The 12,353-nt window shown below is 36.0% G+C and overlaps 1 protein-coding gene across 1 annotated transcript; it reads left to right on the forward strand.

Annotated features, from left to right (window-relative positions):
* The first annotated feature begins 6 nt into the window (after nucleotides 1–6).
* On the forward strand, nucleotides 7–9,750 carry LOC104911458 (PHD finger protein 14-like). Its single transcript, XM_019616345.1, has 3 exons — nucleotides 7–63; nucleotides 459–569; nucleotides 9,020–9,750. Coding segments are annotated over exons 1-3 (828 nt in total). The 5' UTR covers nucleotides 7–62; the 3' UTR covers nucleotides 9,736–9,750.
* The last annotated feature ends 2,603 nt before the right edge of the window (nucleotides 9,751–12,353 follow it).

Consider the following 12,353-nt stretch of genomic DNA (forward strand, 5'->3'; position numbering starts at 1 on the left):
GGCGTCGCGCTGCCGCCGCCTGGACGCATTCCCACTCGCCGCCGCTCACCTGCGTAGCCTTTAGTAAGTGCTTCTCAGCGACTCCTCCCGCCCCTTCCCCGGGGAGAGCGCGGAGGCGCTCGGCGGGACGGGGGCAGCCCAGCATCTTTCAGGGATGTCGGGCGGGTCGGGTCCTCGTTCTCCTTCTACCGTGCCGTATCTCCGGCGCTGGATGGCGGAATGCCTGGAGGTGCTGCAGGGAAGCGGCTCCCTTCGCCAGCCCGGGCCCGGGGTGGTGCCGGTGCCGGCTATCCGCGGTGCCGTGCCTAGGGTGTGAGTGGTTCCCTCATCCCTGGCACGGTGAAGCCGGTGCCGGCAGTACTCGTGTGCGGGCTGCCCCGTCGGGTTAACGCCGCACGTCTAACCACCCTGCGTGTTCATTGTGCTATCTAATAGGAGTACTGTGCTTCTTTCTGCAGTGGACCGCAGCTCGAAGAGGAGACAAGTGAAGCCTCTGGCGGCTTCCCTGCTGGAAGCTTTAGATTATGATAGCTCTGATGACAGTGATTTTAAAGTTGGAGATGCTTCAGGTAAATATGTTTCCTCATCGCCTCTGTTGAGAATTACCTCATTTTTGTTTTATGGTTGCTCGTTTAATGTAATGCAGGAGATAGAGTGATACTAGTGAGCTGCTGGGATGTAGAGCTGCTGGAAGGGCTTCAGTTGGATAACTGGAGATTCTAGGCTGCAGATAGGAAGCAACTGATCAAGTAAAACATACAGTGCTGCAGTTGAAAATAAATTTTTCACAGTGGAAAACTCTACTATCAAATAAGTTTTGGCAGAAGCATTTCAGCAGTTTCTGTGCTGACTGTCAGGGCTATTTCTGTTGTTTTTTATTTCCTCAGTCTAAAGACAACTTTGGAAACTTTAGCTTCTTTTGGTATTGGAGTAACTGCTGTAAAGCCATTTTGTTTTGAATAAGTCTGGATAGTAATTTGTTGAGGACTGAGGAACCTGCCTGACTTCTCAAGGGTAATTCCACTCTGAGTGAACATCTTAAACAGAAAGATAATCTCTTCAAGTTTTTATTCTATATTATTATTGTTAATATTTTTTACAACAGACTTAGGGTGTCTTCTGTGATAGTTGTGCAGAAAGATGTAAGCATTTCATACCAGGAGTCCTTGCTTTGGGATGTTTTCATTTAGTGCTCTTCTCTGTGCGTTCCTCAATCAATGAATGAACATCCACAGAAACTGAAAGTAGAGAAGATGCTGAATAAATTGAGCTCTCCTGGAGGGGGAGAAAAGGGGCAGGACTGTGTTTGTTAAAAGCTGCATGCTGAATGTTTTACGTCATGCTCAGGGAAACAGGCAAAGAAAAGCAGTGTATTTAAGCTGTAAGAGAAGCATTATGACACCTTGCCAAAGAACTGCACTTTCTTCATTCTGCACTGGAGACGTTGATCTATGTTTTCATCTGACTTTATCTTGCCAAAATATTCCCCATCTCCTTGTAATTACTTTTTTTTTTTTTAATCGTCTATGAAGATCTTGTGTATTAATGAACTTAAGAAAAGCTTAGTGATCATTTCACCAGTACCAGTTCTGTGTGAAGTTTTGAAGGCTTTTCTTGTTTGCTTCTATAATTCTGCTTTGGGGTTTTTTGTAATCCCTCCTTTAGGTCCCAAATAAAATATCTCTATTTTGCGTTAGAAACGTAGGTTGCGTTTAAAGGAAAAAGAGAAGTGGAAATAGAATATGGAACATGGACATGTAGTCCAGAACAACGTATTATTTGATAAGAAAGCAGACATTCATTACTTAAAAGTACTGAAAGCTTTCTGTCTCAACTTTGGATGGATGGAGAGGACTATTTTGTTGTTGATGTTGATTTTTCAACTTTCAGAATATGTATGTGTGCAAGGGGGAACAGTGTCCACCTCTGAGAGTGGTTCAACTTCAGTTGCATTTTGATGAAGTTGAATCTTTTTTAAAGCCATGCTGAATGGACTCAACCGTATAATGGGAAAAACCCAATGTGTTACTCTTTTGTGTCTAGATATCTTGTATAGCTTCTTTTTGCATAATCAAACAGGACATTAAGTGAAAATGTTTTTGAAACAACTGTGTTGGACGTTTTTCACTTTTTTTTTTTTTCCAAACATTGTCTTTAGTGTGGAAGAAAAATGTTGTGAGGGTTTGGAGGAGTTGGGAAGTAGGCAGTTATTAAATATATAGCGTCTTAAACTGAATGAAAAGTTGTTCTTGTACAGTTCATTTGGATAGCTGCAGAATATTTGAAATAGGGCATCTGTGATGATTTCAAAAGAGGCTGGTATAAGATACCCTTAAATTTGTTTGTGCTTAATCTATTTCGAATAAGTGGAAGACGTACTAAAAGAAAGACACTTAGATAAATGAAATTGATCACTTCAAAGTTTGTATATATGTATGTATACTATATGTGTAGGGGAAAAAAAAAAAGGTGTACACAGAAACACACCTACCAGACAAATTCTGGATGGCTGTTGATAGGATACTGATAGACAATGTATTTTCCTTTTGCTTTCTGCAGGATTTAGTTTTCAAAGTATAGTATGTAGTTCTCCATTAGAGTCAGGGTTGTTGCTCTTTTCCTTCTTTCAGTGGGCTCCATGTTGCCTGTTGCAAGTCAGGATCTGTATACATACAGTATTTAGTGGTTCTTTGAGTTCAGAATTTCATTGCACGATTGGCTTACAGAGGGGAATAAATAAATAGGGGCACAGGTGATCTTTCTACATTGTAAATGAGCACTAAGTCTACCTATGGCTCAAAAAGATTCCTTATTTATGTTAATTCTACTGCTCTGTATTGCTTATTTTATTTGAGTCATAAATGCAGCTATAAGTAGCAATTTTTAAATTAAAAGAGAAGCGAATTTGACAGCTAAAGGTTCAAGGACTATCTAAACACTGAATTAAAATAGTTCTGAAGTTGTTTACTCCCTGCTGATTTTGTTGTATCCATATGTATGAGCTTAAGGATTTTAAGTGATATGTGGGAGTAGATGATAGTGTGCAAGTCTAGGAGGACTGAACCCTGAACATTAAAATTTCTATGCGTGTTCTATCAGATTTCAGGGAATATGTGATGCAGTAAGGATTTGATAAGTTGGTGTTTGGTATTTATAGGAGGGAATTATAATTGCTGAATTTTTGTATTCAGAATCCTGATGTCTCAGTGACTTTTTCATTACAGGAAGTATATTTAATAGCCTAGCATCCATTTTCACTGAAAAACTTTCAGTAGGAAATATGCCCTTTACGTACTGTGCTATTTTCTTGTGGGTTTATGTTACACCAACAGGCAATTATTGACTTTTCTATTCCAAAGAAAAATTATAACATCTGTTTAAGGGAATTGATTTTAGCACTGTTATGTTATTGTCAAATTATTTAATGGAAATAATTTCAGGCCTGTTGGCTTTGTATTATTTTAATGCTAAGTAATTTTTTTTTCTAGCTCCTGTTTCATTATTTCTTCATTAATTGTTTCTAAAGTTGTTCCTTGAACAAGCACGATACATGAATTTAAGGACTGAACCTCTTTCCCAGCATAACTAAGAGTATAGTTGAATTCAGCCTTAAAGAGCTGAATTCTGTCGCTACTTCTGCTAGAAGTCCTCTGGACTTTCATTTTTAGGGGCATTTATAAATGCTTGGGATTTTTTCTTTTGTGTTGAGTATAAAGTCTGACTTGCAGAAACACTATGTACTGTTATTGAGGTCGATAGGAGCTCTGTTTAAATCATGTGATGTTTTATATAAATGCATCTATTAGGTGTTCTGAAACACTTGTATTTGCAGCTTTTGATTTCTCTGCCTTTCTGTAATTTGTTTCCTCTTCCACTGTTTCTTTCCTGTGCAGGATGTTGTCATGTAAAAGGTTTGCAGAGCATCAAATTGCAGTTGTGATAAACACAACTGAAATATTGATGAAGAAACTAAAGAGTTTTGTTTTTGAGAATGGACTTGTAGAATGTTTTTGCAGACAGAGAGGACAAGATAATTTACTTAGTGATTAGCTCTGCTGTATTTTTTTTTTTCAAGTAATTGCACAATATTAATTATTGTAATTGAATTTGAAGACTTAACTTTGCAGCCTTATATACTATAGCTATATACTATACTACATATAGCTGTCTACCAATCAGTGGTATTTTGGAGTGACTGGTGTTTTGAACTGGTTTTCTTTGGAAGTGCTGAGACTTGTGTTATTCCTTGTGTGTCCTGACAGTTTTCATGGCTTTCATTCTGGTAATTTAGGGGGTTTTATGATGAAATAACACTGTTTTTCTTTGTTTCCTCCTGCTGTTACTTTTGTGTCTTATATTTGCGGTAATGGTTATAAAACCATTGCTGGTTCACTGACTTGTACTTGTTCATTAAGACAGAATGCAAATTTGAATTGATGGTCTCCTACTTAGCTACTTAACACTTCTACTTTACTTTCTCTTGCATCTCCCCCTTTTTTTTGTGTGTGTGTGTATGCCTGTCTTGCATATTTTGTGCTGCTTAGCTTCTGAGCTTCATTAACTCAGTGGGATGGCCTGTTTACAGTGTGTCCACTTCTCAAGGAAGATACGATGTTTCAATCGTCAGCCATGTGCTCGTCCCAGTGCCTCAGAGACTTAGTTTCCATTTATCATTTCCCTCTTTCAAGAGGTGAAACTGCTAGGAATTCAACTGTATGGAATATTTAGCAGTGAAAGTTTGCTGAGGGAAGTCATGGTGTATATAATACTTCATCCAAATGAGTAAAGTGAACTGTCTTTTGAAGTTAAAAAGACCATACCTGAAACTGGGAAATGTCAAATGAATTCAAGAGGTTGAGTAACTGATTCCATCTGTCTTGCAGCAGTCTGAGGCAGTTGGGGCAGTGCCTATGGACTCAATACAAAGTTAGCAGCTTACAGTTTTGAGTGCTTTTAAGATTTGGGTGGGTGTCTGTGAAGAAGACGCTGTGATATCACTGCTGCTAGTGTAGAAGTGAGAAAACTGCTTATTGAAAACCTTTGTTTCTCCTTTTTTTTATTAAATAAATACATCTTCTGAAATGATTGTAATAGTGGGTAATTGGTTTCATTTCCTGGTCTCTCAGTCTCCATGTGTGGTTAGAGACTTTTTTCATCTCTTGTTTTAGAAATAAACTTCCCACCTCAGAACAGTAGTATCTTAATTGGTTGTGATTTTTATTCATTATGTTTACTATGTTTGTTCAGACAGTTCCAATTTTTTAATTGCCAGCATCACAATATTGAATTGCCAATAGACTACCTGGGTTTAAATATTTAAAGTAACTCTACCTCTGTCTTTTGCGAATAGTTTAGAAAAGCCAGTGTCATAACTTTGAAAAAGAGAATCTAGGTTTATGTTCAAAATGAAGTGTTAAGTCACTTCCATCCTAGCTTTCACTATAGCTCTGGGTTATCAGTTTGAGCATAGTGAAGCTGTATGATTGAATACTAATAGATAACTGTGGTCATGAGTTTACCAGTTGCATAACACCGCCTATGGCAATTCAAAAGTTCATTTACATTTTCATGTATGGTCTGGTTTTCCCTGACTTCTTCTATTCTGTTATTAATATTAGAGCTTTGTCATTAGTTTAAACATTTCTTTAAGGTATTTTGAAATCTTCAATGTTAATTTTAGTTTCTAGTTCATATATTTTGGAAATACAGCTTTTACCCATGTCTGATATAGCACATGTGAGCAGCTTGACTGTGGGTTTGTAGGTGTTGTAAAGTGTGATTCTAGCAGAGATATCTAGGTAATTTCTCAACTTCATGTAAAGGATTTGTTGTTCACCTTGTGACTGGGAGAAGAAGTCTACTAGGCTACTGATCACAGTTATGGTAACTCAACTGTTTTTACCTCCAAAAGAATGAACGTCTCCTGTAGCCCTTTTGTTGTTGTTGTTGCTGTTTTGTTACTGTCCTCATAAAGAGGATGGTCTGAAGCATAGTGCTAGATATCCTTGATATGCTAGATGACAAAAAAGAAAAAAAGAAAAAAAAAAAAAAGCCAGATTCTTCTCTTCTACTATCTGAAATTGGTTAGGCTTTGCCAGTGTAAGAGGCAAGACCAAAATTGAGTCTGTGATGTCTTTTAGCTAGCTTATCCTTCAAACTGCTTCTTACAGAGCTGTTTGGTAATCTTAACACTACAGTGAAGAATCAACCTGTCTTCTCTGAGTGAGTAGCCTTCTATTTCAGTAGTGTAGCACACTCTCAAGTATGTATGGATTTTGTTAGAATGAGTAGTGTTCAGTTGCCTGCAAAATGGACCTACAAAAATCCCGGTGTTTGTTTTTAAACTGCTGTAGTATCTTTCCTCTGAAGTCTTGAGCACAGCATGCATTTGAAAACTGCTGATGTGGAGCTGGTTTTGTTTACCTTTGTTTACCTTCATTACACTTTTTCTGATGTTAATTCTGGAGCATAACCGAGATTATATACTGGAGAATTTCTAAGTTACTGCTTCAGGGTGTGAGTGCCACCTGCTCCTGTGCTCAGCAGTTAAAGCTACAATTTGTACAGAAGTAAATATGCCTTTCTCCCAACTGTTATCTCTAATATTTGTTCTCAGCGGAACTCTGTATTCTTCACTATTTGACAGTGTATCTGGCCCAACCTTTTACTGAGAGTAGCTTGACTCTCTTCCATAGGAGATGACATAATGTGGTTGCCAATTTGAAAAAGCCATTCTTTAAGAATTTCTTTCAAGGAGAAAATTGTATGCTACAGCCTTTTTCTAACTGAAAGTGCATCTGACAGAAGAACAGCTACGAAAGTAGCTGTTATCACATAACCGTTATTTTTAGAGAAAAACCTATCACAGTGGATGCATTCAAATAGAGATATCCTTTAGTATAGGTATCTCTGGTATGTGCATGCATGCAGATAGAAAATACAAAATGTAACATGCAGGCAAAAGAGAATTTGGAGGTGAGAAGTGAATGAAACTTAAGTTTGTTTGCTTTATACTGTTTGTATGGCATATAGCAGTTAGAGAGTATTCTTAGTGCGGCAGTATGGATGTACAAAATTCACTGTTGGTTAATTTGGTCCTCAGACCAAAATTCCACCCAAAAATGAAGTGGAAACTTAAATTCACAAAAAATCTAAGCATGTTCAGAAATGCAACCGCACAAAGTGTCAGAAATCTTAAATTATTGTTTGAGTACAATACTCATACTATATATATATATATACACGTATGTATTATAAGGCAATAAAAACTTGTGAAAATAATTGTAACGTTGCAAGCTCCATACTACTTTGGCACATTGTCAATACGAGCCTGTAATACAAAAATTTGGTATTAAACATCCATCTGGCGTTTAATCTGTAGCATAAATGCCTACTGGAATAGTCTAACTTTGACTTACCTTTAGAGTGGTCATGAGATCTGGCAAATAGGAATCCAAAGAAAGCTAGTATAATGTAGGAATTATTTTCTATATTGCATTTCAGTTAATACTGCTTTTCTTTCCTAGAAAGTATTCCACTATTTCAAAATTTGAGTTAGTTCTGCTTGTACTTCAGTTACCATTATTAAGGCTGGTAGGGGTGGGGCATTACTAAATTACTCTTTGAGTAAAAGACTTTAATAAAACTTCCTTTTTTATCAGCTTGTAAGGAGCCTGTTGTTCACCTGGTACCAGTAGTGTTCTGATCAGTAGTGGTAGCATTGATGTACTTTCTCATGTTGATAATTATATGATCCTCTTATCGGATTCTTTCTGCTTCCACATATGGGTATACCCATCAAACCAAAATTGACCAATATATTCATGTAACAGCTGAATTACTGGTCAGTCATATTCTGTGGGTGGTAATACATGGCATGTGTGAAGTGTGCAGCGTGTTCTCAAAATGTACATGGCTTAAAAAGTATGTTGGCCCCACTGTTTCTTTATTTGGCTTTATAAAGAGGTGGTTATGCACAGAAATTCTCTCTTTGTAAGGTGATAAAATCAGTGTCATATTTATGTGTGGTAAGTAAAATGAATAAATATATATATTTATTTAATTCACGTACCAAAATGTTTCTTCTCTCCATCTATTTAATAAAATCTGACAGTGCAACGAGGAGTTGATGAAGGCTCTGAACAAACTGAAAAATGTAGCAGTTGTGCACTTGATCCCTACATTGGATCAAGCAACTTAACATTTAATTTTTAAAAAAGTCTTCTCTTTGGTTTTTCTTCATTAAGACAAATACTGTAAGTGAAAAGCAGTAGGAAGATATAAGATGGAAGACAGTCAAGGAGGATGATCTTTGTAAAAATTAACAAGTTCGCTTGTCATCTTTTTCAATAATTCTTGTGTAATTTGTATTACAGATGCCTTTATTTTTGTGATTATTATTATTTTTTTTTTACATACGGATCCTTTTTTGTTCCTTGATCATGCACAAACTGCTTGTGTTAATTAATGCACTCGAAAAAATATCATGTGGGTTGTCTGAAGCTAGAATTCAGCGCTGTTGTGCAGACTTAATGCTGAATGAAGCATAGTTCATATATAGCTTGTAACTAATATTGAAGGAAACCTCAATCATAAAAATAAACCAATAACAGAAATGAATTTATAGGATTAGCCACATTCTTCTTTTTTTTAATACAGATTTTTCTAAACTTAGAAAACATCTCCAAAAATTAAAAACTGAATACTCTTTTATTAAAATGACACTTCACTTATTGTTAATATTAATAATAGCTGCAGTTCAAATGGACATTTAATGTTCATTTAATAAATTTTACCATCTTTTTTTGCCATTTTAAAATGGACTGATGTTTAACAGATTCTCAACATAGCACTTGAAATAGCAGTATTTGGAGACCAATTGGAAAAAAAAAAAAGGTGGATTTCCTTATTAGGGAGGAACATGCATCATTCTTTTGTTTAACAACTTGCTTCAACAGATTTTATTTTTGGGGGTACATTTGTTTCGGAACTTCTTTTTAAATTTTCATATACTCAACAGATTCTGAAGGAAGTGGTCATGGAAGCGAAGATGCATCAAAGGACAGTGGAGAAGGTTCCTGTACTGAATCAGAAGAAAATATATTGGAGGAGGAACCAGCAGAAGAGAAAGTAGAAGAGCAACAGCCAAAGAGCTCTGCTGAAGAAGTGCCAACAGCAGACAAAGAGATAATTAAAACTGAAAAGAAGGAGCAAGAAGATGAAGAAGAGAAGCCAAAAAAGAAGAAAGAAAAAGAGAAAGCAGCAGAAACTGATCCTGTGGCTGATGAACAAGCAAGTGAACCAAAAAAATGGAATTTGCGCAGGAACCGACCTTTACTGGATTTTGTGTCAATGGAAGAACTAAATGATATGGATGATTATGATAGTGAAGATGACAATGACTGGCGGCCTACTCCTGAGAAGAAAAAAGGGAAAAATGCACTGCGAAAAGAAGGGAGTGATGGAGATAATGAGGATGATGAAGATGATGGGAGTGGAAGTGATGAGGATGACAATGATGAGGAAGGTAACGAAGAAGATAATAGCAGCACAGCTAGTGATGGAGGATCCAAGAAGAAGAAGAGTAAAGTTCTTAACAGAAATAATGCAGATGATGAGGAACTGACAAATGATAGCCTGGCTCTTTCACAAAGCAAGAGTAATGAGGTAGTGCAACCAACTTTCTATAATATATCTCTTGAGAAATGGAAACTACTCCCCAGTGCTGTTCTTTAATTTGAAAAGTTAAACTGATTGCCTGGATTGTGTTTAGAGGAATAAACAAATAGGCAAAATTGGGCGCTCACTGCTTATTAAATAAACTTGCTCGGACCATTTGGCCGATCCATTGCCACTAAAGTCAATAGACAGACTTCTCTTGGCTTTAATGGGAAGGGTGATTGAATTAATTCTGAAGCAAATACAAGATTTGGTCTGCAAATCAGCATGCAATAGCAGAATATTTAGGTTAGTTGTAGGTTAGATGTAGCACATCTATAATGTTATAAAAATTAGAAACATCGCATTCTCATAATAGCTAAATAATAGGGTATTCTTTATCCCAGCCCTTCTTTGTCACAAACATCAAAGTCTGAATGCTAGAATTCTAAGTAAGTAAATATACGCAGTTGGGTAAAAATCTAAGGACAATCATTACAATTTATGTTGGTTTTACATATAATGCATACAAGTGAAGTAATTCCCTCCAGTTTTCAGAAGTATTTGTGCACTTGATCATTGCAGTAACTATTTTCTATTTGTAGAATCTGAAAATATTATGGTAAGTGTCTAATAATGAAACTTTCTTTTCCAGTACAGTTACATAGAGGTTGTTCCCATGGAAAAATTAAAAGATAGTAGGTTACCAGGATGGCTGACTTCTCCTCCAGTAGCAAAATCGTAAATAGAGTAAAAAAAGTTAAAAGTTATTGTAAAATCTTCATTCTATTTTCAGGAAACAATTGCAGCGTAAATTAGACCTTCCCTAAATCGTAGAGTATAACAATTTAAAGTGTTGCTGCTTCATTTAGACTTTATTTTAATGAATAAACATAATAACTGGAGGAATCAGTGATCTCTGTTCCAGATTTTGATGTATATATGTATGTATAATTGCAAACCAGATGTGCAGTTTTAATAACAAGAAATAATCAAATTGTTTAAAAATGCATAGTTCTAGATTATTTTTTTTTAAAATTTTCTGTAGCTATCTACTGATAAATGAACGATGATGCTTAGAAATGTTGTTTACAACATTATATGCTGCTTGGAGTAGTAATAAGAGTAATAAGTAATAGTAATAAGAGAGTATTCTTATTTTTAAACTTGTATGCCATTTACAGTCTGCAGACTGTTTCTCTTTTGTTACACATCTAAGCTGGCCTGTGAAATGGTTTCATTTTGGCAGATATAAAGATCTTTCTATCCTGATCAGGCTACTGTTTATCTTTCATTATCAAGCTCTGTACAACACAGTTCTTGTGTTGTTACCTGTACTATCTTTGCTCAGGAGCTGAAGGGGCTTTGCCAGTATCAATGATGAGAACCATGTCATCACTGGGAGATGGGTTATTTCCTTCCAGTGTTGTTTCCCATATAAGAGTGGAAATCTAATCATAGATTGTTAGGGATATATTCTTCAAGATGTCCTAAATTTCCATTGACTTGGAAAAAGATGCCTGCTTCAGAGACTCAGAGCAGTCTTAAAATGCATCTTTTGGGAACCTTCTTAGTATGCATATATTCCTCCTTGAATTTAAGACATAAACAAAAGATAAAAATCAGAATTTGAAATTTTGCAATTCACATTAGAATTCTGTAACTGTGAAGCTGAATGCTGTTTGTGAACAGATCTTCTAGCTAAGAGTATTGCAATAGTATCTATACACTGGATTCTAGACTCATTTTTAGATTAATATTCAACTCTATTTTTAACAGTCAATACTGTGGGGGGAAAAAAAAAGCTGTCTTGCAAAATCTCATTACATTGCAGAAGCTAAGTTCTTAGAAAAACAGATGTCTTAAGGCATAATTACTGCGTGAAAGATTGTTCAGGTAGTTAACTCTGAATATTGTAGTATATATTGTATATATTCTAGTCCTTAGTATGCATTCTTCAATTTTTTGCTGCCCAGTTCCTTTTTTTGATTGGTGTGCAGTTTTTATTTCATTGTTCTGCACTTAAAATATTTTGAGACGTGGATAGAGAGTCTTTTAACCTGTCCTGTAATGAAATGCTATGTGCTTTTGTACTGTATTGAGCAGAGGCAGACAAACGTAACTTTCTTTTGCAAGGTCAAGCATCATTAGAGAAATGATACTTTTGTGTTTTTATAAATTGCTACCACTTCATGGGATTCTCTTATTCCTAGTGAGGTGATTGTGATAATTACTGTTTTTTAAGATCTCATTAAGTTTATAAATAGGTAGACATATATCTTGAGTAAAGTCCTTATTCTCACTTGGATAGGGAACAGGAGTTGTTTGACTGGTTCCTGCCTTTTTCTCCAAGTCTGTGTCTATCTGCATGGAAAACAAAGCTATTTTGGTCTGCATTTGACCTGCTGGCTTTCCACACGTAATGTAAATCAAGATAGCTGTGAATCCTAACCCTAGATTGGACCTTCCATTACTTTTTTGTTTTGCTCATGTTTGCGTATGGTTTTTTTTTTGTTTGTTTGTTTTTTTACAGTGCAGTTCTGTGCATTTACTATAATGTTGGGTTTTTTTTAGTTACCAGACTTTGGACTTCTGTGACAGTAGAGATTGCAAATGTATTTTAAGTTTATGTTAATGAACAAAGTACTAGTTTAAGTTGAAAATATAGTCAGAAGAAACTGATTTCTGTAGGCATG

This window comes from Meleagris gallopavo, chromosome 6 (assembly GCF_000146605.3).
Source record: "Meleagris gallopavo isolate NT-WF06-2002-E0010 breed Aviagen turkey brand Nicholas breeding stock chromosome 6, Turkey_5.1, whole genome shotgun sequence".
Classification (NCBI taxonomy): Eukaryota; Metazoa; Chordata; class Aves; order Galliformes; family Phasianidae; genus Meleagris; species Meleagris gallopavo.